The sequence below is a fragment of the Trypanosoma brucei genome, chromosome 5 (genome assembly GCF_000002445.2).
Source record: "Trypanosoma brucei brucei TREU927 chromosome 5, complete sequence".
Taxonomy (NCBI): Eukaryota; Euglenozoa; class Kinetoplastea; order Trypanosomatida; family Trypanosomatidae; genus Trypanosoma; species Trypanosoma brucei.
Genome location: NC_007278.1, coordinates 863,145 through 889,116, shown reverse-complemented (window position 1 = coordinate 889,116; position 25,972 = coordinate 863,145). Strand labels below are relative to the sequence as shown.

At 48.9% G+C, this 25,972-nt stretch overlaps 8 protein-coding genes and 1 non-coding gene across 9 annotated transcripts, besides 5 other annotated features; 4 read left to right on the top strand and 5 right to left on the bottom strand.

The window, feature by feature from the left end:
• Positions 1-25,972: part of a sequence feature (sequence corresponds to BAC RPCI93-26K5) that runs on past both edges of the window.
• Tb927.5.2800 (hypothetical protein, conserved) lies at positions 343-3,597 on the top strand (the record flags this gene model as incomplete). The annotated part of the gene is made up of 1 exon (XM_839859.1): positions 343-3,597. One exon carries the CDS (start codon positions 343-345, stop codon positions 3,595-3,597), a length of 3,255 nt encoding a protein of 1,084 aa, XP_844952.1.
• Tb927.5.2790 (mitochondrial DNA polymerase beta-PAK) lies at positions 4,325-6,766 on the top strand (the record flags this gene model as incomplete). Its single annotated transcript, XM_839858.1, has 1 exon — positions 4,325-6,766. The coding sequence occupies one exon, from the start codon at positions 4,325-4,327 to the stop codon at positions 6,764-6,766; it is 2,442 nt and encodes an 813-aa protein (XP_844951.1).
• Positions 8,437-9,660, top strand: Tb927.5.2780 (mitochondrial DNA polymerase beta; the record flags this gene model as incomplete). The annotated part of the gene is made up of 1 exon (XM_839857.1): positions 8,437-9,660. One exon carries the CDS (start codon positions 8,437-8,439, stop codon positions 9,658-9,660), a length of 1,224 nt encoding a protein of 407 aa, XP_844950.1.
• Tb927.5.2770 (hypothetical protein, conserved) lies at positions 11,267-12,490 on the top strand (the record flags this gene model as incomplete). Its single annotated transcript, XM_839856.1, has 1 exon — positions 11,267-12,490. The coding sequence occupies one exon, from the start codon at positions 11,267-11,269 to the stop codon at positions 12,488-12,490; it is 1,224 nt and encodes a 407-aa protein (XP_844949.1).
• On the bottom strand, positions 14,780-14,851 carry Tb927.5.2765. Its single transcript has one exon. It is a non-coding gene; the product is annotated as a tRNA-Glu (tRNA).
• On the bottom strand, positions 17,352-18,506 carry Tb927.5.2760 (UDP-Gal or UDP-GlcNAc-dependent glycosyltransferase, putative; the record flags this gene model as incomplete). Its single annotated transcript, XM_839855.1, has 1 exon — positions 17,352-18,506. One exon carries the CDS (start codon positions 18,504-18,506, stop codon positions 17,352-17,354), a length of 1,155 nt encoding a protein of 384 aa, XP_844948.1.
• Positions 18,531-18,561: a repeat region.
• Positions 19,316-19,340: a microsatellite.
• On the bottom strand, positions 19,869-21,149 carry Tb927.5.2750 (hypothetical protein, conserved; the record flags this gene model as incomplete). The annotated part of the gene is made up of 1 exon (XM_839854.1): positions 19,869-21,149. The coding sequence occupies one exon, from the start codon at positions 21,147-21,149 to the stop codon at positions 19,869-19,871; it is 1,281 nt and encodes a 426-aa protein (XP_844947.1).
• On the bottom strand, positions 22,155-23,594 carry Tb927.5.2740 (hypothetical protein, conserved; the record flags this gene model as incomplete). Its single annotated transcript, XM_839853.1, has 1 exon — positions 22,155-23,594. The coding sequence occupies one exon, from the start codon at positions 23,592-23,594 to the stop codon at positions 22,155-22,157; it is 1,440 nt and encodes a 479-aa protein (XP_844946.1).
• Positions 24,147-24,184: a microsatellite.
• Positions 24,488-25,291, bottom strand: Tb927.5.2730 (hypothetical protein, conserved; the record flags this gene model as incomplete). Its single annotated transcript, XM_839852.1, has 1 exon — positions 24,488-25,291. The coding sequence occupies one exon, from the start codon at positions 25,289-25,291 to the stop codon at positions 24,488-24,490; it is 804 nt and encodes a 267-aa protein (XP_844945.1).
• Positions 25,550-25,575: a sequence feature (AT_rich).

The following is a 25,972-nucleotide window of genomic DNA, read 5'->3' as shown; positions in this document are numbered from 1 at the left end:
TGTTGTTGAGTGACGGCAGTGACGCAAGTGTAGTTCCTGTCCTTGAAGGTGAATCATACCCTGTGGTGTGAAAGATGGCCGTGTGGCGGTTGTGCTCGAGCATATTGATTGCAGAAGTATCATGGCGTGGGACTCGCAAAGTTGCCGGCATCATCCACCTCTAGACGTGGGGTGCGGGTGTTTTGAGCTGTTTTCGGTGGTCATCGTCATTTGCTTCTGTTATCCTTCTTTCATTTTCGGTAGCCTGTTGACTTCCATACATTTTATTCCTACGCTAGTTTTTAACCCACATCTTCTCCTCTGTCTTCTTATTTTTTGGTTCGGGGTGCCTCGAAGGCGGGAATGTCAGTAGATACCATTCAGCTTGTGGGTACGGATGTTCCAAACAGCTACGGTAGCTGCTGCTTTACCGGTCACGTACAGCATGAGGCTTTGAACTGGGTTACCGAGCCCATGCCACCTATTGGTAGTGCATCGCAAAGCCCAACCCCGGCCAGTAGATGTGAGAGTCAGTTACTTTTCTTCAACTGCCCTGAAGGCACGCAGCGCTTTAGTGCCGAAGCGGCTATACGTTTAGTGCGGACACGTGGTTTTTTCTTCACACGGTGGGTGCCGTCAACCGTGATGGGCATGCCAGGACTCCTGTTTACCATTAACGATGCTGGCGTTCACCATGCAAATTTCTTTGGGCCAGGCGGAATGGGGATGACTGGCAGAAGCGACGAAGTTCAGGGCGTTGGTGACAGTGCTGCCGCTGCCCAGTCCTCAAGTTGCGGGAGCGATGTAATTGGCAACTGTACTGGAGGTTTGGCTGAAATGTTAGACGCTTTGCGGCGTCACTATTTTGTTTACCGACAGATGAGCTTCCAGCAGTTACGTGTTGGCCAGTTGCCGCGACGTCTTTCTACGTCAATGCCGGGGAACTATGTGTATGAGGTGCCGCTGCTGTTTGATAGAAGTGAAACCATATCTACCGTTGGTCAGGGGCGGGGTCACCGCGTACCCGAGGCCGCTGCGTCGTCATTGTCGTCTTTTTTTGTCATAGCGCTGCAACTGAGTACGACGAGTGCATTGGTTGGTTTTCGCATATCGCAAGGCAACAAGAGCGATGCGGACGAAGTGTATGGCTATGCCATTTTGCATGCGCCGGCCGCCGTCTTCGACTGCCGCTGTGCAAAGGCTCTTGGTGTTCCGGCGGGTCCTTTATACGGCCAGTTGAAGCAAGGTGTGGGCGTGTGGGTGGATGACCCTCCTACTCCCGGTGCTGAAGGCGAATGTAACACGCGCCGCTTCATTGACCCCCGCAGTGTACAGCAGGCAACTGTGGGTAGCCAATCTCTCTATGTGACGCTTGTGCTGGATGGTGACAGTGTTTGTGATGTGGCGACCGCTATGGAAACTCTCTTTGGTCGTGACGGGGCGGGAACCGAGGAACGGGATTTCCGCCAGGAACATTCGACTGTGGATGGCGGTGATTGCAGTACTAGCGGTAAACTTTATGAACTTCTCAAGCAGTGGAAACCACAGTTTGCGTACCGCAGCCACGGCGCTAACCTTTGCAAAGATGACGGAACAGCACAAGTGGAGCGTACGATTTCGTTAGTTCACGTCGTTCACGTGCAATGTCTGCAATTCTTTTCGTCTATAGGAGGGGGAAACCACGTCATTGGGCAATCGCTTTATATTTCGAATGTGTTTGCGCATGTTTTCCCTCCTGTCCGTCAAGAGGCTATGAAATGCCTTTCCAACGACGCTAACTTCCCTGTGGGGTTGGAACCGCCAACAGCCGGTGGGACGAAACACCACTTTTGCGCGGATGTTCAGAGCACCTTCTCCGCTTTCCCAACTGCACTCGCTCATCGTTATCATCTGAACAGTATTGCTGCCCAGCAGTTTCCGCTAGCATCGTCGCTGTCTGAAAAGAGCGACAGCGAACCCAGTGAATGTTGGATTAGGCATTGCTACGTTGATGATGGAAAGGGGCCTGTTTGGCCATACGCCGTGAAACATCTACTCATTCCCCCTGGTGCCAGCACTCCACTGGTTACTGAAATAAGTGACGACCCTTCTGCAGCCCATGTTCTCGTTGAGAGGTTGGCCGGCGCTACCCTTTCCGCACGGAGCGGACTCGAAAATTTTGACAAACAGAATGTTGCTGGTAGAGAGAAGAAGGGTACTAACGTGAAGGGGTTGCTGCGGTACCCGACTGCCACCTCCGCTGCTGCAATGCTTTCGGAACAGTTCCGTTCTGCGGTTGCCGCTGTTCGCCACGACACCAGCACATCAGCTACTAAACTCGACTTGTCCACGTTGCAAGGACGAGAATACAATGTAGACGGCGGAGGTGCCCTCTCATTTCTGGGTACTGGCTCCGCTATACCGAGTAAATACCGTAACGTCAGTGGGGCATTTGTGGAGGTGGTGTACACTTCGCAACACAGGGAACCGCCGTGCCGTGCCATTGTTGTGCTTGATTTTGGCGAAGGTAGCACCGGGCAGTTGTCGATGCTATACGGTCATGGGGAGGAGCAGCTTCGTGACTTCGTGCGTGACCTGACCTTTGTGTTCATCTCCCACTCGCATGCGGATCATCACTTGGGGTTACTAAGTCTGCTTGAGCTTCGTCACCGTCTATTTTTTGAGCGGGATGCTAACGGAAAGCAGCGTGACGCGATCGAACCCATTCTCATTGTTTGCCCCCAAGAGGTTTGGGCCTTCCTTATGGAGACTTGGGGGCAGTCTCGTTCCTGCGGGCAGTGGTTGAGTGAGGAAGTGATATTTGATGTCTTCCCCGCAGAGGACGGCGAGGAACAACTTCGTAGCGATGTAGCGTTCCTGCCACACCTCAACGAACTGTGTTCGAAACTTTGCAGCAAAATGGTGTCCTCGCAATCAGATATTGTGAGTGATGAAGCCGTGCCCCGCAGAGCAAATCGACCGCTCTGGGCTGCCGAGGTGTTTCCGGTGGACCACCCAGCGAACGCCCACGCGCTGCTCCTTCGATTTCCCGTTCACCAGGCTACTCCTTCAGATTTAGCACCATCTCGTGTTTTGCTCTTCTCAGGGGACACGCGACCCTCCCCGTTTCTCGTGGAGCGCTGTTGTCAGTTTACAGACACCACTTGCCGCGATTCAGAGGAGTCGCAGGACCCGATTGGGGGTGTTTACATTTGCCTGCACGAAGCCACTTTCGGTGATGGCTGCGAGGACGAAGCGATGCGAAAGTCTCATTCAACCCTCCGGGAGGCTCTTGGCGTGGCGGGGGCAATCGGTGCCCGACACGTGGTGTTGAACCACTTTTCCCAGCGATACCCGAAGTTACCCGGTCTTACGAAAGCGCATCTGGGTGGGCGTGATGTGGACCTTCACTGCAAGAGGCGCGGCCACCGCCCCAAGCAAACGGAGATGCCAACACTGGTTAGTGAAGAGATGGAGCAAGAGCCTGAGCAACCCATGTGCTTCGGCTTTGACTTCATGCGTTTAACGTTTGACGCACTTGAGCGTGGGGAAGTCTCGCGGTTAACTCCCTTGTTTGTACAACTCCTGCAAGAATATGAATCATGGGGTGTTGGCACAACAAAACGACTACGTGAATGATATCCCCGAATTTGGGAAGTTGGGGGATATACGACAGTGCAGTTAGTAACGACCATTGAGCACACGGGAAGCATTGGTGTTGTTTGAGTTGTGTGCGATCGTATGATAGCAGAATGAAGAAGGCTGTTTTAAACTGCCTTTTCGCTGCGATGCGACCACGGAAGCGCTGGTGGGGCAGACGCTCTTGCTATCATGTGTAGGAGACCACGCGAATAGCGGGGAAAGTAGTTCCATCCACCCGCAAGAAGCTTCAACCATGGCACCAAACTGCGGAGCAGTTTTGAAGCATAGGCATTTCACATTAAAACACCGTCACACGATGTTGACGCGTTCCTCTCAACGGCAATAAAAGGGTAATGTTTGGTAGATTTCGAGGTACTGAACTCCAGTTGTTAGCCGTTCACTTTGCGTTTCTTCTTCTACTTTTCTACTAATGAATTGATTTTGGCCGCCCCCGGTCAGGCCCCACTGTTTGGCGATTTAAGGCGAGTTAAATATAGGGTGGGAAGTTTACGAAGAAAAAGTAAGGAATCAACTGATAAACGTGGTTCTTGGCTTAAGCTTTCCTTCCTACCCATTGCGCGGACGCACCGGAAGGTCAATATAGCGATATCACGTCACAGTCGTCTTATTGTGTGGGCCGACGACCTCTCACACGCGCAGGGGGGATCATAGTTTATATACTAATACCCGGACCTGACCTTAGTGTTCAAATTCACATAGAGTAATGCTTTTGTTCCGCCCCACCTTGCTGCTCTCCGCTGCGAAGAGAACAGCGGCTTCCGCGAACGCGCGGCGCCCCGCCAAGAGGGCAGTAGTTGCGGCTGCTACCACGTCACCGGCAGCAACTTCAGTCCCGCCACCCGTGAGGCCGGCAAAGAGACCTGTAGTACCAAGCCCAACACCGGCGCCACCACCACCAAGGCCATCGAAGAAACCCGTGGCGCAGGCTGGAGCACCTGCACCCGTTGCACCACCTTCACCAAGGCCCGTAAAGAGACCAGTTGTAGCTGCCGCAGCACCAACACCGCCAACTCCGAGGCCTGTGAAGAAGCCGCCGGCAGCACCTGCGCAGACACCGGCGCCACCACCACCAAGGCCATGGAAGAAACCCGTGGCGCAGGCTGGAGCACCTGCACCCGTTGCACCACCTTCACCAAGGCCCGTAAAGAGACCAGTTGTAGCTGCCGCAGCACCAACACCGCCAACTCCGAGGCCTGTGAAGAAGCCGCCGGCAGCACCTGCGCAGACACCGGCGCCACCACCACCAAGGCCATCGAAGAAACCCGTGGCGCAGGCTGGAGCACCTGCACCCGTTGCACCACCTTCACCAAGGCCCGTAAAGAGACCAGTTGTAGCTGCCGCAGCACCAACACCACCAACTCCAAGGCCTGTGAAGAAGCCGCCGGCAGCACCTGCGGCTTCAGCACCACCGTCTCCGAAGCCAGCCAAAAAACAAGCGGCGGCTGCAGCAAGTGCCCCGGTGTCTCCGAGGCCAGTGAAGCAGCCAGCTGGGACCCGTGCACGATCCCAACCAAAGAAACCGGCAACTAAGGCAAAGTCTCCTCCGGCCCCTCCTCCCGCCGCGTTGCCTGCACCAGCACCCGCAGCCGTACCCGTCACCCCAAAAATCAAACCCACTGACTTTGTCCCCGATTACCGTGAAAGAGTGCTGCAGATATTCCAACAGCTTGCGGAGATCAACAAAGCCTTGGATGAACGGTACAAGGCAAGCTCGTATGTTGTCGCTGTGGAGAGGCTAAAGCGGAATGATTACATCTATATGAACTTTCCACCAAACATCATGCCCCCTGGGGTAAACGACGAGGAGCGCAAACGGCTTGTGGCAAAGGTGAAAAATACGACGGCAATGGGCGACAAACTCAGGGAAAAGATCGTTGAGATCCTTACAACGGGTGATCTCGCCGAGCTCCATTTATTGCAGCAAACACCACTGATTCGTGCTGTAAGAGAACTCACACAGGTGCATGGCGTCGGGCCGCGCACGGCTGTGATTTTCTTCAAAAAGCACGGCTTGAAAACTGTCGAAGAACTGAGAAAGCGTGTGGAGGAACAAGAGGCTAATGAAGGAGGAAAAGGAAGTAGTGGTGACAAGTCTGCACTAAAACTGACTGAGGCTCAGCGATTGGGACTCAAGTACTACAGCGATATTACTCAACGCATTCCACACGCAGAGGTTCGCCTGCACGAGGCTTTTCTTAAGCTGCGGCTGCGGAAGTACCTTGGGAAGAGCTACGAGCTTGCCATATGTGGGAGCTACCGCAGGCGGTTGGCAACGTCAGGAGATATAGATGTGCTTATCACACGCAAGATAGTAGCAGACGAAGGTGCAACACCCCAAGGCGCCAGTGAAGAAACCAGCAGGGAGAAGGACGGATCCCTCAAGGTCGAGAAACAGTTAGAACCACAGGAGGTTCTTGCAGCTTTTGTTTCCGCCCTGAAGGAGGAACGGTACATTGAAGCGACCCTTGCACAGGGAGCAACGAAATTCATGGGTGTTAGTCGTCTGAAAAGTTACAAATACAACGCCGGTACAGCGAACCCGAGGATGTACCCTGCACGACGGTTGGATATCCGCTTTGTGGAGCCAGAATGTTTTCCCGCGGCGCTTCTGTACTTCACAGGAAGCAAGAACTTTAATGTTGTCATGCGTGCGGAGGCTATCAAGCGCAACTTCATTCTCAATGAGTACGGCCTATTCCGTAACGATGCTACTGGGAATGAACCAACATCGTCCTCCGAAACCGGTGGCAGGGTTGCCGGAGATGGGGCTGACAAAGGTGCCATCCGCGGCCGCTGGAGCGCAGAGGCGTTTCAGAAGTTAGTCCGTGCGAATTATTACTCTGCCAAGTCCCCGGCATTTGTTGGCACAATAGAAGACGCGGTGGACGATGAAAAGGATGGCGAGGCGGCGGTCGGGAAGAACGCAAAGGGCTCAAGCGCAACGTCACGAAAGCAGAAGCAGCAGCAGGCGAAGGAGCTTGCAGCTCTCTGGCGTGAAGTAGAGGCCCGTCGCGTAAAGGTGAAACACGAACGTGAGATATTTGCAGCCTTGGGGATGGCATATGTTCACCCAGAGAAGCGGGATGTAGGAACGAAAACAGAAGGGAACGTGGTTGGAGCAGATAAAAAACGAAGATCAAAATGATGTGAAGTGGATGAATGTAGGCTAGCGCCAACAAACACCTTATTGCCGTACGTTAAGGGCGCATGTAGGTGGGTGTGTACGATAGATACCGTATGGCCGCTGACTGTGAAGCCCCCCTCTTTCTTGTTCAACCCTTTATCATTTTTGATTTCTTTCGTTTTTCGTCTGCTTCCTCCCCATGTTTCTTTACCTGTTGAGACCCCATACCGTGCCGTTGGTGGCTTTGTGCGTAAGACCTTGGTTTCAAGGTGGGGGGGGGGAGGCGTGTTGACATATAGATGGAAAAGTGTGGGGGAGGAATGCTCCGCTCACTCGGTTTTTGTCGTTTGTTTGTTTTGTCAACTTTGTACTTCATACAACGGATCCATTCCAGCCTGTGTGTGTGTGTGTGCATATATCGGTGTTCGCGGGAAATGCAATTTTCGGAGCCTACACATGACATGCATGCGTGTGTATCTGTGTGTTTGTGGTGGGGTACCAATTTGTCGAGAGAATGTCTGAAGAAAGCTCAGTTAAGGAATGAAGGGAGTGAAAAATAGAAAATTAAACTAAAAAAGGGACAATAGTCAACTAACCGTGCAGGGAATATCATAACAATAGCGAGGGGCCAGTGCAAAGAGGTAACGGCACGTGGAGAGTAAACATACGATTGAATGGATGGGCCGCGATTTGGAGGAGCATCATCATAGAACACATTTAAGGGAAACGGCGAGTTGCCCAATAATAAATTCATTTTCTCCCTCTTTCATTTAAAGGCGCCAGCTTCCGTCGGGCACACAAATACGTAACTGTTACATACCGTGGTCTTGCTACTCTGTTTCTAGGTCGAGGAACTTGAGGGCAATATGACTTCTGTTATTATTATTTTCCCTCTCCCTCTCTCTTGATACGCGTTGTGTATTCACATTTTCTTTTTTTTTAAAAAAAAGGGGGGAAGGGAAAGAATTGTTTCTTACCCGTTTTCTTTGACAGAGCGGCTACATGACTGTGTTGAATAGCAACTGGCTTCATCCCACTGGATGAGGACGTTGTTTACAACCCATTATTTTCCCGCCGTTATGTGTTTTATCTTTCCCAACTTAACAGTTTTGCGCAGGGTTGCACTGTGCGTGCACATGCGCGCGACACCGTCGTGTTAGGGAAGATATATATATATATATATAAGAAAGGGCGGTATGTGTGTGTGTGGGACAGTTGTGACGGTGTTTCATTTGCGACGTGTTGTCAGCGCCTTATTCTCCGTTACTTTTCTCCTTCTCAGTTCTGTCTCTTTCCATTGTGGCATTTATGTGTCTTTGTGATGGGGGTACAAGCCAGTGCATAAAACTCCGCAGCGCGCACTCTTTTCTTGGTCACCACCAGGTAAAAGGTGGTGAATGAAAGAAGACGAAAAGTTTGAATGCAAATATTGAGAGAGTGCGCATTGAAAGCAGAAACCTTAATACATTCCACACCCTTTGTAAATCGATTGCGCTTGGTTTCTTCCACCTTCCTATTTGCTTCTGCTCCTCTTAACCGCGTCGGGCGGCGCAATTTATAAAGGAGGTGGGACCTAAGGGGAAGAACATACAAAGGAAACATTAGTAGAGGCTGCTTGTCTCTTTTTTTTTTTTGTGAGGCAACGAGGGAAAGTTCAGAGAAGTGACAAAGAATAAAAGCATAGAGAAAAAATGCTCAGACGAACCTTCTTCCGTCTGAGTCTTGACAACCGTGAGAACATCATCCGCATTTTCACGGAGATGGCAGATCTCAACAATGCCCTGGGTGAGAAATACAAGGTACAAAGTTATAACCGCGCGGTGCGGAGCCTAAAAACGCACCTTGACTTACCACTGCGCACCGTCGAGGACCTTGAAAAATTCCCTGGAATCGGCAGCAAGCTGCTTAAGAAGGCTGAAGAGATCATCCGAACCGGGAAGCTGGATGAACTTGAGAAAAAAACGAAGCCCAAACTGAAGGCAATTCAGGAACTTACGCAGATCCATGGCTTTGGCCCCCGGGCGGCGGCAACACTGTTTGACCGCGAAGGTATCTTTACTGTGGAGGATCTTATTGAAAAGGCAGACCAGATTCAACTGACAGAGCAACAGCGCGTTGGTGTACGTTACTTCCACGACATAAATGAGAAAATCCCGATGCACGAATCCATCCTTCACGAAAACTTCCTCCGGGAGTGTGCGTTGCGGCGACTGGGCTCTGATTATGAGATTCAGATATGCGGTAGCTACCGCCGCCGTCATCCCTTCAGCGGCGATATTGACGCCATACTTGCGCGTTCTCTTAACGCCCCACCATTAGATGCCCCGGTGACAACCACTGGCGTCCTTACCATTCTGGTTGAGTACCTTCAGGAGCAGCGGTACCTCGAGGCGACGATGGCACTCGGACCTCTCAAATACATGGGCATGGGCCGGCTCCCACCGCGCACGACGGGAGGTGCAACAAAAACATATAAGGCTCGTCGTGTGGATATTCGTCTCATTGAAACGAAGTCTGTTCCTACCGCCCTCCTCACCTTCACGGGGAGCAAAAACTTCAACGTCATTATGCGGCAAGCGGCCATCAGCAAAGGTTACCTGCTGAACGAGTATGGTCTCTTTAAGGTGGGCACGTCGGATGAGGTTCGAGTGCTGCAGGAGCGAGTGCGAGCAAGGAAAGCTGCAGGTTTAAGCAAGTCACAGATGAAGCAGGAGGACCCGTACTCTTCGTCCTCTGTGACTGAAGAGGGTGCAGAGCCTTTTGTCTCGTCTATTAGTGGAAACTCTGCGAAGATGGAAACGCTGGGTATGACAAAGGAGGAACTCGAGGCGAAGCGGGTGCACGTGACGTGTGAGAAAGACGTGTTTGATGTCCTCGGGATGCCTTACGCAAAACCGGAGAATCGGGACCCATAGATACTATTTGGATAGCGTTGATGCACTTCACCACTGTGTTGTGTGAGAAGGTAGGGGGAGGTTTCTAGCCGTTATTGTTGGCATTGTCGTTATTTACGTGGATGATGTGAAAGATGATTGGGAAGGTGAATGAACATAGAAGCAAGTTGTTTAAGTGTTGTCCGTTGGCATGCATGTGGGCATAATGGTTTATTATTACACGGAAGATTATGTTCCGCTCCCTCAAATACGTTCTGATGATTCATCAAGAGAGTGTGCGTGAGGAAATGAAAGGGGCCGGAAGTCTGGTTGACGTGTCGGCTCTCACACCTACATAGATAAGGGAAAAGGAAGAAGTGCGTGCGCTAGTGAGTGTTTATTTTGTAACCGGTTGTGGCGCGGAGTTAACCACCTGCGATTGTGGGCAGGGGGTCGTGTGGGGCGGTCCTTGTTAATCAGAAAGTGTGGCGAAAGGGAAGAAAGAGGGAAATGTAACCAGATCTTCAAGGCGAGAGGGTGAGGACGAATGCTAAAATGGGTTTCACCGTAGCGGACTGCTTTCTGTGACCTCGTTCAGTGCCGTGCGGCTGGGAAGTGTGTGTGTAAGGGGCGTTGAGTCAGCTGCGAAGAGGGAAAGATATTCAAATTTAAAGATAATACGAAGTGTGGAGCAACTGCACCTCTCAGTTCGGAGGGCATGTTCCAGTTGTAAGAAGAAGCAACGACTCCGTCAAGCCCCCTTCTCCATCACACTTACTTACCTCTCCCCTTCCCCAGAGGCGGCTCCATCGTCTCGAGCCCCTTGGCGGCCTCGCATGCATTTGGATGAGGTATGGGGAGGCAACTGTGAACATTTGGGAATTTCTTTTATTGCCTCTTCCCTTTTGCTCTGGCACGGCGCCCCCTTATAATGCCCCGCGTACAGTTTATATTTTTACTTTTGTTCGCTTTCTATTTCCTTCAATTACCGCAGCCCCTCATGTTAAGGATGCGATGTGCTGCCAGGGGAAAGTGGAGCGCACGAGCATTAATTCGCACGCGAAAGCAACGATTCCCCTCCTCGGTTAGGGTGTTGGGATTGGTGGCCATTACCGCCTTTTCTCTTTACCCGGCCTTCATTTATTTGCCTTCGATCCCCTCCTCTCCCTTTTCTTTCACACACATGCACATGCAAACGCTCGAATTATGAAAGAACCATGTTTGTGCTATGTGCGTGAATGTGTGTCGCTGTGTCTTTCTCTGCGCATTGCCTCAGGGGGAGAAGAGTGCATTGTGCACTCAAGAGAGGCGGGGAACACCAATCGTTTTTTTTCTTTCCTGCTCATCTCGTTTTACGCAACACTCGTTTACTTGTTTGCGTGATCCCATTGGAAAACAACGCCGTCCGTAGCGGAATAGAGGAGAAAGTAGTGCGTAGAGACATAAGTCTCCAGTTAATTGCTCTTTCTTTAAAGGGCACGCATCTGCGTACATTAATCGTAAACAAAAAAAAAAAAGAGCGTCAAGCCCATAAAGTAGTAAAACTGACCATCAACTAACAAAGGGGTGATTCACGAGATTAAGATAAGGAGGTGAGTCTTGTTAAGTAAAAGAATAATCCAAAAAGGGGGAAAGGAAATTAAAAGGTATGACGGGGGCGGACGAGAAGCCTCGTGAGGTATCCGAAACAACTTCAGTCCGTTACATTGATGGAAGACGGGGTCGTGGCCTTATAGCGGAGGTGGACTTCGAAGCTGACTCCACAATTCTCTGCGTGCCTTACGACATTGCGGTGCTCTATAGCCCATTTGTGCGCAACACATGTTACCGCTGCTTCGTCAGCGTTCCCAAGGACAGCCGTACGTCGCAGGGTAGGGGTTCGTTGCAGCGTAAGCGGCCGCAGCAAAGACGCCCCACTTCGCAATCCCAGCGTCTGCCGTTACGGCGCTCTTACCCTCAACATGGGCGACAGACAAGCAATGAAAGGAACAGGGAACGGGAGGAACATCACTATGAATGTACTGATTGTAAGCACCTTGTCTTGTGCGAAAACTGCGTTCGTGAGCTGGCGGAGGGGGTTCCTCGCGTGCCCGTTGGGGATGAGCCTTCCAAACCGGCGACATCACTCACATGGCAGGAGCAGCTGGAGGTGATGCAGCAACACCCGCTGCTGCAGGCCCACAAACAGGCGTGTGCATGGTTCTGCTCTCTCCCTGAGTCCGATCGTGAGGGCGATACGGATTACTTACGGTTTGCCTTGCAGTATGGCTCGCGGGCGTTGTTGGGTGACACGGCGCTTTTGCTTTCTGTCGGTGAGCTTTGCACCAACGCAACGCAGCAGCCCCCAGCGGCTCGTCAATTCTGTACCTCATTTGCTCGCCGCGTGGCGGACACGTTTGCCCCACAAGGTTTTCGCGTCGATGCGGATCACCTTCGCGATGTACTCTTCCGGACAAAGTGCAATAGCATCGGTTACCCCTTCAACGAGACGGAGACGCTTGGATGGATGATGCAGGAGAAGTTATGCATGATTAACCACAGCTGCGATCCAAACGCTGCGATTGTGCGACCGCGTCGGATTGAGGCTTCCACAAGCAGCAGGAGTGCGGCGTGTTCCGTGGAGCTCCTGGCGCGGCGGCGGATAAAGGCTGGGGAGGAAATTACCATCGCGTACATCGACGTGGATAGGTATGAAGACACGCAAATAAGGCGTCGGCACCTTTTGGAGAGCTATTGGTTTCTTTGCATGTGTAGCCGATGTGAAGTTAGCGCCAACCCCACAGCGCCTACTCGAAGCCCCCCAGCTGTTCCACACAAGGGCAACCCCACGAAGACAAAGAATAAGAAAAGGCGAAATGGACGCCAGTGGTAAAGCGGTGGGAGGGAGTGAGGTGGCCACACGATGTGTATATACCGTTTTGCTAGATTTAGCGCGGCAGCCGGTGTGTGTATTCGTGTTCCATTCCCCGGAGCCTTTTTTATTCATTGCTTTTTGAATACTGTTAACTGCCAGTACCTAGAGGTGGAAAAACACTTTCATTCTTTTTCTTCGGTTTGACTGCACTATCCTCTCTCCTCCTTTTTGTGCTGTAAAAAGGATGACTACGCATGCTTTATGAAGAAGGAAAGAGTATTTACCGAGATGGTGACCGCTGATAACTTGACAGTCGACCGGTTTGCACGTTGTTCTTCATGCAAAGTGTAATTGGTGCAAATGGAGAGGCAACGGCCGTAAACTTACGTTTGATTTGGCGGTTACCAACGGCGTGCATACGCATATGCGCTCCTTTATCCTTTAACTCTAGTGGCGCTTGGTAAACCTGTTTCGTGAAATCATTCTTTCGGGCGAATATCATCTACACCACTCTTTGGACTGTCCAGCGTCCACATAACCCCTTCTTCTTCCATATGGCGAGATGGTGGCCCTTTCGTTTCGGATGTTAGGAAATTTATAATAATGTCCGTAACACCCTCGACTGTGCGATAAGGGCCATGAGGCTTCTCAAAACCCTGTAAATGACTGGGGCACCTCGCGGTTAAACACGGCAAGTCAAAGGAAATTTACCTTTTGCTTGGCACGACCTGGGTCGGGGGTAACGGCGGTCATCAGCAGTTTGCAGACCAACTGAGGGAGGGCCAAGGTCACTGCGCAACCGGAATTACGGTTGTAGCTACCCGGGGCTTTGGGCGATCCCTTCTGTTCCCATCCCTTATGTGGGGGTAACCAACTTTTTTTTTAAAAAAAGGGCGGCGCACGGTGAGATCTCCCCAATGTCGGGTGACCTCCAAAAGCCGGAGGCGTTGCAACGAACCTTTTTCGTCTTACAATACTTCTGTCGTCGTTCCCCGCCATAGAGGCGGAAAGTTGATTTGCACACTGCGTGAGGGATCGGGCGCCGTTGCTTCCAGCCAGGTGCGCGTCTTGGGTTGAAACGGTCGCCGATGAAGAATTTGCATGCAACTAAACCCGGAGACAGCAACGCGGATGGCGGGCCGAATTGGCCAACTGTCCAGTGGAAAGCTGAGTGACCGCGAATTTTCCTGTCGAGTAGGTTTTTTTTTTTGCTTGATGGGGGAAATGGCCGCGCTCTGCACCGCCAATTTCCACAAAGGCCCGCAGTGCGGGACACGTGGAAGTACCTTCGCATCCTCGCCAGTGGGGCGGCACGCGAGAGTATTTTACCTTTAGGATCCTAGTTTTCAAGGTTTAATGTCCCCGTAGCCAAAACTGGGTCGCTGCCGTTCTCACCTCTGAGTACCTTATCTCCTTTGACCTATTTCCTAAACCCTGTTCACCATGATCCCTTAAAATGGCTTTAAAACCTCCAAATTACGTCACTGTGCTCAACTTTCATTTTCACCGGCCACGTCGCTGCGCCGTTTGCACCTTGCTGAGGTATTGTTGATTCCAAAGGGGATCCTCATTAATTAGTTGGAGGGTCTCGGGGAAAGTGTCGGCGCCAGCAATGAGGGAGCGACGGAGTCTCCCGCCAGTGCGGCCGCACTTTCCCATTCATTTTCCGACCTTTCATGCTTTTGCGCACCTCACCGAGTTGTTTTCACCACACGTAAGGCGATAGCCACCTAGATGGCCAAAATGAAGACAACACGCAACTGTCTCTGTGTAAAACTGATTATTTAACGAAAAGTTGCCCGGAAAACACCCGTAAGCGCAACAACTACCACATTCCAACCCCACTCACCGGCGGCGTTCTGCCTTCCCGGGGGTCGGATGTTGCGCCAGGAACCCTCCAGGCACTGGCCATATCGCACAACCACCGCAGTCGCCAAAAAGAGGCCTTGTGTTAATATAACGCCCTTCGACGAGGCACGCCAAATTACTTAACCGTGTCGAAGCCCCAAATGGCGAGTAGAGAACCGGACCTGACCAACCAAAACCCGAACAATACGATGCCGCCACTGCGACGGCGCTCTCATGCCCACTCGAACTGTCCTTCATATATCGTTCATTGCCCTCAAACGGGTATCACGCTCTGTGAAGAAGTGAAGGGCACCGTCATTTTATGCGTGGTGGGGGACGACCCTTCCTCTGTGTTGCCTTTCTGACTAAACGAGAGCTTCCGTTGTTCGGCTTTCCGGTTCCACTTTTTGTCTTTTCATAAGCCTTTTGCGGAGCTGCACGTTGGTCTCCAAAAAAGGCTTCCGGTGCCGGGGATCGAACCCGGGTCTAGCGGGTGAGAGCCGCTTGTTCTAGCCACTATACCACACCGGAGACGAAATCGGGTCTATTATGTGAACTTGGTGTTACAGCGGTGTTGTAAAACCCTATCGGAGGAGAGCGCCTTGATACCGTTCATTTCCTGTCGATTGGGCAAAGCGACAGTGGCTCCATCATTTTGGTGCCAGGATTCGGAAAATTCTATGGAGAGAAAACTATGCACCTCAGCGGCCACGCGCCTTTAAGAGCTGAAGTGTGCAGTCGGCTACTGGAGAAAGAGGTAGCGGCACAGCCATCGGTGCTCGCCAGTACGGGGGGAGGTATATATCAACTCTTCCGAACATGGAAAGCTGTTCCTTTAGTTCTGCAAACAGCTGCTGGTATTGTTATCGGGGGTGTGGAACAGAATGGCTGCGTGATCCCGCGTGAATCGTGATGGAATGCTTGGGGCCCCTCCATGCTAAAAAAAAAATTAACGTTTTCAAGGTCCCTTTGCGAAGAAAAAAGTGAACTGCGCATTTTGCAGAAAATATGGGGGCGCAACGTAGAAGCGCAACGCAAAACAGAATTTGAATAGGAAGACTCGGAATAACGTCATCGTTCAGAGGCATATGAACATTGATGCTGGCAAAGGGTGACATGAATAGAATAGAAGGTTTAAAACAAACAGGGAACACAAAGAAGCATCTGTTAGGTCAACTGCGGGACAATAGCTGGGGGTTGTCATTGCCTATATACCCTCTAAAACCAATGGTTGTGACAGGAAAAGCACTTGGCACACCGAGCCTGAGGGAAAGTGCGCTGACAGCACGGGAAGCTATAGGCCCTCGCAGCCAGTGATGGGACCCCTGTTCTTGGACGTATTGAATTGGCGGCTACGCTGCGAAGTGGGAACAGGAGAGGGCTCAATGGCAGTCGGGACAGAGGAACCGAGAGGGAATTCATCAGACGGTAAGGAGTTGCCACCGCTGTAGGCCATAATATGCAGGGATCCTGCGGGCGCCAAATTAAAATACGGTTTAGCGCCGCTGGAAGCGCTTCAGGCCGGTAACGTTGGGAAACCCCAGGTAGATGGTCTTCGCACAGCGGGATCTGCACTAGGAGTTAGTTAAATGAAGTGTTTTTCCACCATCAAACTCCTTGGACGATATCAGGAACATTGGACTCAGAATCCGATGATTGATTATGCTACAACCCCTAGCTCCAGTGTGAAAGGGGGCTTTTTCCAGCCCCAGAACGACGATATTGCACAGCGAACCACAACATCCACTTCCCTTACTAAAAGTAGTTAAGCCGTTGAATTGAACGATAACTACTGATGGGAGTGCCCACAGGTGAGGAGGGATAATTCTAAATAACAGTTATCCTGGTCACTTTATGGTCCATTGGTGGGTCCTGGAAACACGACGAAACAAACATCGACTCGGCTTGGATCGCGGTTGAAGAAGAGCTTATGGTAAGCGGGAATAAAGACAACGGGGAACGTTTCGTACAGGAAGGTCAAGTCGCATACGAGGAACTTTGTTCATCGATCCCCGCTAAAAAATACCTGGGTCGACGCCTCAACTTACGCCGAAAACTCACACCGGAAGATGAACTGAAACGCAATATCGAAGCATTCACAGCGTAGTTCAAAAACCGCCCACGCAGACAACTAACGGCGTATGAACAACAACGAATTAGAGGACCGTCCCGACCCAGCAGTATCAAGGAATATACACAAAAACACGACGATTCAGCAGAACACCGAGTCCTCATCGACGGTACCCAATGTTTTCCTAACCGTCGATCAAAAAACGGGGGAGCATCCCCAAAGTGTACAAAACCCGCGCAATCAGGAGGAGGCTCACGAAGAAGATACCGAGGAAGATACAAACCCCCACGGAGCAAATAAATAAAAAAAACGTCTCACACGCCGACCCCTCCAAATTCAAATATAAGGGGTCCCAGCACCAACCCGGGTGCGTTATAAATACGAGAGCAGCCGTCAGCCATGTTCCCGAACACAAAACAAAGAGGCAGGGCAGCATAAAATGGGGAGGCCACGAACCATCCGCGTTGGCTTGGGGACTCTCCGCTCGGACTATGAGAAATAAAGATAGACCGGGACAAGCACAGCTCGGGGATGCGGAGAATACAAATCACAAGGATAACTCCACGGAGGGATATTGGATGTCGCCTGCGAGGCAAAAAGGCTCGATAAATCACATTCATGAAGAGTACTCCTGGAGCTGAACCTCAGGAGCCTTTACGGCAGATGATGTCATCGTACCTCTCGAAGTGGGGACCTTCCACGGTATCTCTTAGCATCCCGTTTCTTATTTTAAGGGAGGAAAAGAAAAAAATTAGGTATGCGGGGGAGGAGAGAGGGGGTTTGTAGGGGAGTGCAGGAACTGACTTCCGCATTCGAATGTAGCGCATGACAGCATGTAATTGAAGGGAAGAAAAATTTATATCAGACGCACTTACAGGTTCTTCCGTCTGTTCGCCAGGACAGAAAGTACAAAATTGAAAAGATGAAGGGGAGGAACGTTTTTGACTATGGTAGATTTTGTCACCACCTTCCACCCAAATGCAGAGGTCTGCCGCTGTGGAATTCGCATTCGAAGAAAATTCCTTCACTAGTTTTGACGTACCTTGTGGGAGTTGGTTTAATATTACTGAAATGCCTCATCAGGTCGGCGTATTCACTTTCCTTTATATTGTGCAGCATGATTGAGTTGAACGTCAGCGGGGAAACATCAAACCTTCCGTAAATATTATGAAAATGACATCGCCTAACGGTCGCGTAAGTAACGTCCTTTGCAACGCGGAATATTGTGTGCCCCACCATCATATCCTCATGGTCCATGAAAAGCAAAAGATAATGTTTAAGGTACGCGCGATCATATGATTGATTAGCGAGACGGCGCAGGGGTCTGTAACCCACAACTTTTTCAGCGATGTCTCTGGAAATGGTGAAGACCGATCCATCAGCATAGCGGAACTGGTATGGATAGCGGTTCGGCATACTGTAGCCATAGTACAATTTATGGGTGGGCAAGACGCGTATATTGGCAAGTTGCTGTGGTACGCGAAGGTACATGTCGTCATCAGCTTTACTAATGAAAGTTGCAGTACCGAAAAGGTTCAGTGCCAAATCCAACCACATGAATGTTTTTCGGCTCATACCAACCTCCGTCTCGGGTCCCCAAAAGGTGCCATCTCCCATTTTCTTATTTGTTGAAACGCGACCCTCATCAATGGGAAGTGTGATAATGTCCTCCCAATGACGAGCCTCCTCCTTTAATATATCTGAGTACTTGAAATTATGAACCGGATGCCGCGCGAGAACATATAATGGTATCATGGCCCCAGTGAAGTTATTCCTCTTTGTAGCCACATCGGGGAACGTCCAACATGTCATGCGTTGAAGGAAGCGGCGTCTCCGCCTCACGCTAATATCCGGAGACAAAACCCCCAATGCCACAAGATAGTCCCGCGACTTCCATGTTTCCAACACTTCAGGCGAAATGTACTGAAAGGGTGTGTCAACATGCGGGCTCGGATCGTACCGGGCCCTTCTATCCGCATATTCATCACTCATTTCTTGGTGTTTTTGTACGCTGTAGTGGATAAGTTTCCGCAGCACTACGATACCAATAATCAAGGCTATTACAGTAAGGAACATAGAACGCTTTTGCCTTACCCTTTTAACCCTAGCAAACATTTCCTTTATAAGAATATCTACACTAAAAAAAAAGGGAAGAGAAGAGAAAAGAAGACCCCAGGCCACGGATGCATGCAACAAAAATAAATCAATGAGGTAAATCGAGAGGAGGGGGGAAGTAAATACAGTGTTGTGAGAAGAGTTGAAATGAACCAGATAAAGAACAAAACAAAAAAAGAAATGGAGCTTTTAGGTGCCAACTTTCAAACTGGTGGTCCATTTCGTTACCGTTGGGACCACAATCGGCCACGTGCGTAAAAGCCAAACGAAATGCCCCACCAGTGCGCACACGCTACTCCTATGGTGATTACTGGTGCCAATATTTTATCCCCGCAAGTACAACGGTGAAGTGCACCCACCCAAGATGATGGGGAAAATATTAAAAATTGGAAAGATTAATAATAGAGAAAAGGCGAAGAGTGGAAGAGATTTCTACTCCAAATATTCCCGCTCTTTTGGACACGTTCTCATTCATTCATTCTTTCACCTTTCCCTCTTTTGTCCCCCTACATATTGCATGGCACATTTGTTTCCTGAAGTCGATGGAAATATCAACGGGGGCCCAAAACTCTCCAATTCGTCAGACCGAAAAAAAAACTCGGGAAAACAACATTCGGAATCTCAAACCACAGTTTTCTGTTTCAACCGAGTTGCGCATTCGGTAGCGAGTTCGCCATCTTTTTCCTCATAATACGCATTCAAATAACTCTATATCACGTCACAGTGCTTCTGCGCGAGCAGAGACGCTGCAGAAACCAGCCACCACAACACCGGGAGCTTATGATTCATGTGGTTTTACAGAGCCAAGAATAAATATATATATATATATATATAACGGAACTTCCACCTTTCGTGGATCAGCAGCCCTCTCATATTCCACATGCCGCATCGCGTGACAGGTGCTGGTGCGTATATGTAGACAAGTTAAGCGGAATAGCATATGAACAACATAAACGCGGCAAAATGTTCATCCTTTTGTTAAATCACATCAACCCGATCCCTGTTTTGTTTTCACAACATCGACGGACGTTACGCTTGTCAGATGTCACCATCATTGACATTTGCGCAAAGTACACAAAACCCGGAGGCGAATGCGAGGAAAAGTTAAGTTGACGCCGGTAGAAGCAAATGAAAGACATTAAGGGGGGATAATGGTATTCAAACCGTAAGAAACCGCCAAACATAAAAAAACCTTGGCAGGAAAGAGGAAGCGTGTAATTTCCCTTTTGGTTCCCCTTCGCCCACACCGCTGCCGTGGGCGCAAACGAAGAGTAAAAAAAAAAAACAACAGAAATCAATGCAAAAGATGCGGACAGAATACACAAGGAAATGCAGGCAAGAGACAATTCACGATGCTTCTACTCAATACAAACAAATACCTTCAGTTGGTTCCTTCATTTCCTCCATATGTTTATGCGAACTGATTAAATCGCAGATGAACATTTCCATCACCGAAGGTTCTCCGTTCCATTCTTCCATAGGACTTCTACAGAAACCAAGGTGTCCACCGTACGGGAACTTTACAAATGCTACCAGTTTATTGCAAGATGCCACATCGTCGAATGCATTGCTTGGCAGTGAGCCGATGACTGGGTCATCTTCAGCCACCAGACAAAGCACTGGAATGTTACAGTGTCGCAGCGAGGTAAAGACATTCACAGCATCGTAGAAGTCCTTGACAGTGGCAAAACCATTGTGCGGCGTGTTAATGTGTACATCAAATTCTTGGAGTGATCGTAAGCTTTTCATGAACTTTAGAATGTCATTGTCATGTTCCTTAAGGTTTATCTCCTTAACGTTTTTAAGAACATCTATGTGTTTGGTGACGAACTGAATAACGTTGCTAATCATCTTCCGCTGATACATGGCGTTTTGGGGTTCATTCAAGGTCCTGCTTGTTTCTTCCATATCCAAGGGGCTGTTGATGATGAGGGCGGCATCCAACGGCTGTGATTTCACCCCCTGGAGCGCACATTCCTTTAGAAACTTTGACATGATTACCCCACCGAGGCTGAACCCGGCTCCCCATATATTATTGGCCGCAGTGCCGAACTTTCGGGACAGCGCTTCCCTCGAGAGGGCGGTGGAAAATGTTTTGTGCAAATCCCCTGTCCATGAAGCGGATATCATGCGGGGGGTTGTCAACGGCGTGTCCCCAAGGCCCTTGCAATTAAAGACGCAGCAGTGAATGCCGTAACGGTGTGCGAGTAGGACACAACGTTGAATATAATTCGTTTGTGACCAGGATGCGAGGCCTGGGACAATAATCAAAATCCCTCGCGCGTCTCGTTCCGATGTGTCCGCAATGAGCCAATCTAAGCAAATGGGATTGTCATCCACACCATTCACAACTTCGCGCGTGTAACTTATCGGCCAGTTTGGCCGAAGGGCGCACAAAACCGTATTGATTCGGCCGTCATACGGTGGCGAGAGGTAAAACAGTTTCTCCACTTTATCAAGAGAGAAAAAAACTTTGGACGTGTTTCCATGAGCCACAACTTCAATAACTCCGCGGGACCGACGTCGCCTTTTCCCAAAGATCCCGTCCACAAGCGTGCGAACCACGTTCCAAAAATGTATAACCAATATGTGAATGAGGGTGTGCAAAAGCAAGAACAGTACCTTCTCCTTTAAGGAAGTCATATGTGTGGCTAGCAAACTAAAAGGATATGTCTCCCCTTCTTCTTATTTTGTTGTTGTTTCATATAATATACGTGTAAAAATACAGAGGAAATGGGGATGAGCAAAAACGAAAACATAAGAAGACATGGTAATAACGAAAGTAATAATTCAGCGAGCAAGCAGGAGTTTACGAGCCCGCTCATTTTCCCCACCGCAAATCACCTTTTCCCACATTCCATCCTATTTACCCGCGCAGCGGTGCAAAATTTAATGGGATGAGCGTCGCACCTCCACTGCAGTTTACGGTCACCCCTACAGCACTACAGCACTTAACTGACGAGCACAGTGCTTGAAGGGAAAGAAGTAGTGACAAGAAAACAAAAATAAAAACTTGGAATGGACTGCACATTTGACACTTCGACAAATGTGAAGTGGATTCAACCCCCAGCGTCACCATCTAAAAAAAGAAAAAAAAGATAGCACCGCTGCAAGTGGCGCAATAGTCCCAAAACCTTTTCGTCTGACTGTCGTTCGCACACTTGAGAAAAAAAAAACTGTAAAGAAAGAAAACAAAAAACAGGCAAGCAAATCCCAGAGTTTCCAGGCCATTTTCGCATACCGTCGGAAAACTTCCCTACGACGGATGTCACTAACTAACGATTTCCATATGTAGTACTTCGCGGTGACGTATTTCTCTCCCATACACATTTGTACCGCGATACTTGACGTTATAGGAAATGCTCCTCACAAAAAAAAAAAACCGCAGGTGGCTCAACGTTGCTTACGTTCCGAATGTCACTTACTGTTTTGGACCCATCTTGTCAAACGGACAGCGCAGGTGCACAATCTTCCCCATAATTGTTGTTTCCACGTCGATGCAGAGCATTACATTCACAACTTTCCTCCTGTATCTACTTCCTTTTTTTTTTGCTTTCCCCCGCCCCAAAATTTCATCGCATCCATATTCTAATCTACTTGATGGAGCAAATAACCCATATTCCCTCTTTTCCGCATCACGGAGAACGTTTATTTCGGATATGCCCCATCTGCGATAACATCATAATACCCATTCGAGTTAACCGTGTTTACGGCTTTACCAAGTGAGCTTTTGGTGGATGTACCACACTGTTCGTCCATGGTGACAACAAACTCCAATGCGCCGATGTTTTGTTGCATCCCCCTCACCGATGATTCAGTGATCACACTTGACACGCGTCTGTCTGAATCAACTCCAAACAACTGCTCCTCCTCAACGTGAACGGCGTCTTCGACCACAAAGTAGCGCCCTAAGCAATGTTTTACTCTCTCTAACTGAAGCACTGCTTCTTGAATCAAAAAACTAATTTGCCCGACCGACGGATACCTCATCACTTTTTCAATTGCCTCATTGTAGCCTTTCATGATATTGGCTTTGATATTCAACAACATGACAGCTGCAAATAATGTAACGACGCTGTTTTCGAGGTGGTAGTCTTCCGCAGGGGTAACAAAACGCTCCGAAAGGAAGACATCCCACAGGTCTGCACATTGTTCAAGCGTGAATTCCCGAAGGAAGAGGAGTCGTAACCATCGCATAAGGTACAATGTTGGAGTGATTTTATATACAGTATTGATTTGTTTGTGGAGTTGTGCGTCTAGTTTCAGCAACAGTCGGCCCTGTACGTTGTGAGTGGCAGCAGTAATGCCATCTGTTTGACCATCGGAAGCGCTGAAGTACAAGAAGGATAAATTCACACCACTTTCAGTCATTATGGCGTCAAAAATGTAATACGCTACCGCTACCACTCCTTCCACTGGACATATTGGAGCAAAGATATTGGGTAGGGAGGCGTGTCCCCAACCTCGCTCATTGCGGAGGTGTTCGAGAATGGTTGCATCGTTATGTGTCAAATAAAACACAAAAGCCGCAACCTCATGCATGCCCTGTTTGTACTCACAGCTGTGTTGTACACAGTAAACACTAAGGATTTTAAGCAGGGCATCCCTTGTGGTGCGAAGTTCGAAAAGGGGAATATCCCAGTGAATCCGGTCAACATCCAGAGCGATAATGGAACACAGTTTGTTCAAACGGTACCTGAGCGCGTAAAAGCTTCCATTTTTTGGCAGTAAAGGATTTTCAATCGTCACATCATCTACTTCCTCGCTGGAAGAATCAAATTCCTCAAAACGCGCTTTTCTCTTCACAACCTCCCCTTTCTTTGAGTCATCTGGTGCGCGATTGTTTAAATCTTCATTCATTGTACGCCACCTTGTCATGCACTTTTGAGTACATGAGGACCATTTCTCCGAGAAGTTGTTGAGTTGTACATCTGTGGGAAGAAGGCCCGTGAGCAAACGCCAACGGAGACTGTGAAGAGATTCAAAAGAACGACGTTTACGTATACAGAAGTTCATAGTACGCTGTAGTAGAGCATCTGCAATGCGCCTTGCTACGATGGAGTCATAAATATCCGATAGTTCATCCATCCCTGATATTTTAAAGGTGGTATTAGAAGAGGAAAAGGAAAAAGAAAAAACAACAACAACAGCAAAATATTTGGGTCGAAATATAGTGTGAGTTAAGTAAAGGAAAAGGGAAAGAAAACAATGATGAAAATGGGGGAAACAAAAAGAGATAGGGGAGTTTGTCACGCACAACATCATCCCATCCATCCCCGAAAAAAAAAATGGAAGACACAGCTAAGAGAGACGTGAGCAAATATGTTCACTGCAGTAAAAGAGAATAACACATTTCCTCCCAATTTCGTGCTTTAAAAGACGTTGACACTTTTAAAAACTGATAGAAGAAAGGAAATGTATGCCTCCGTCACGAGTGACAGCGCTCCTTTACCCCTCTCCCATGCGACCCCGTGATGCTCTATGGAACGTCAGTAATTCGTATGGCGGTGTGCCGAAGAAACCTGCATAGCAACTGTTCTGATAAACGGGAGATTTTTTTTTGAAAAAATTTCATCATGGGCTCGCTGAGTAAAATGCTATTCAGAAAAAAAAAGCAACTTAATCATTATCCTTCCCTTTTATATGTGCATATATATATATATATATATATATATATAAGAGCCATAAAGTAAAAACGTTTACAATCTCACCATCGTGGTCATGATTTTAACGAAATGGGTAATCAACATGGGGTACGATGGGAAAACACACGCCAAGTATCACACATGCACACGCGCGCACAAAAAAAAAAACGGTGCTGCAACGGCAAAAATCAAGAAGGAGACAAAAAGAGGACCCTAGTGGGTAGGTGTGTGCATGTGTGCGTGAAACGTGATCATGTAAATTAATATCAACACTTCTTATGCAATGCTCTACCGCCCCTCTCCCTCCATTCCCCACAGTTGACTCAATTCCGTTATTTACGGCAACGTGTCGTCCTCTTCATCCCTTTCGATTTCTTCACAGAGGCTTTCCTTTTCAATAGACATGTTGTAGTCATCCATCACTTCACGTAAAGAAACGGTCGGTGCCACCTTGCTGAAACTATTGTAAATCCCATAGCGCCTCTCTTCCTCTTCTACCCGTCTTAAATCTTCCCTAAACTCCTCCTGATATCGCGCAAGTTCTTTTTCTCGGTTGTCCAGTGACCGGTTCCACATGACAATGTTTTCATGTTTTTTTTCAAGTGATGACTTTCGCTCGTCAATCTCTTTTTCCAGCGACTTCAACTCCCGCTGGGCCATATCAAGATCTCGCTCCGCTTTGTGTTGCTCCTCCTCCCGCTGACCCAAGAGTTTTTGATTCTTCTCACATTTGTTAATCTGCTCCGTGATAAGTTCTAATTCGCGGGTTTCACTGAGCATTCGCTCATTCACCCACGCCAGGCGCTCGTTCAGCGACTTCTCCTCCTTATCTAACTGTGCCTCTGTATGCGAGGCTATTTGCGATAACTTCGTCTCATCACCGCGCAGTGAAAGACTATTTTTGCGTGTGGCACTTATCTTCGAGCGACACTCCTGGTGATCTATCTCCAAGCAACGGCGCTCTTCCGCGATGTTACTTTGTATTTTGTCGAGTAGCATAACACGCTCGCGAATGATGGCCTCTTCTCGGACATAATATTTTTCAACCTCCTTCTCTAAACCGAGGGTGCAAGAAAGCAGCTGCATGTAAGCGCGCCCCAAAGCGTCGGTGTTGCGGATGGCTTTTGAATCGCTGCTCATCTTTGTATTCCACTTGTTTCTATTTGGACGTGGCTTATGTCCGCGCTCCCGCTGGAGTTCCAAATTGTAAATGTTAAGTGATGGTCAAAATAACAGTAATATTGATATAACGTAGGTGATGTAGTGGAGAGAAAGAGCTTCAAAATCGTCTTTGAGAACAGAGTAAACATCCCACACCTGATATGAGTCGGCGAAGGCAAAGGTTCTGGTTCTAACACGCATATGTTTACGTACGCTACTATGGTGTAAATACAGTGCAAAATAATAATAATAATAAATAAATACAGAAGATAAGCAATTACGTGAAACAAAATTGCAAAGCCAACTTGAAGCCGCCAGCTATCTGCATCAGTAATGGCACCACTACATAACACACGAAACATCAGGTCGATTGACTTGACTAACCGCACATGTTTTATTCTTTTCATTCCTAAGCAGCAAGGGTTTAATCAACTGCTGAGGTGATTTACCACATTAAATGTCTATTTTGTGTAAGAGTTCACGCGATTCCGCCAAATACGAGTGATTTGGACTATCGGTTGTGTCAATGGACGTAATTATTATCAATTCTTCACCCTCCTATTTTTTCCCCCGTATGCTGTCCCCTTCGTTTTCGGCCGCTGCATCCCTAAGCTTTAATAACACCGCACAAAAAAGAAAAAAACAGGAGGTAAACAAATG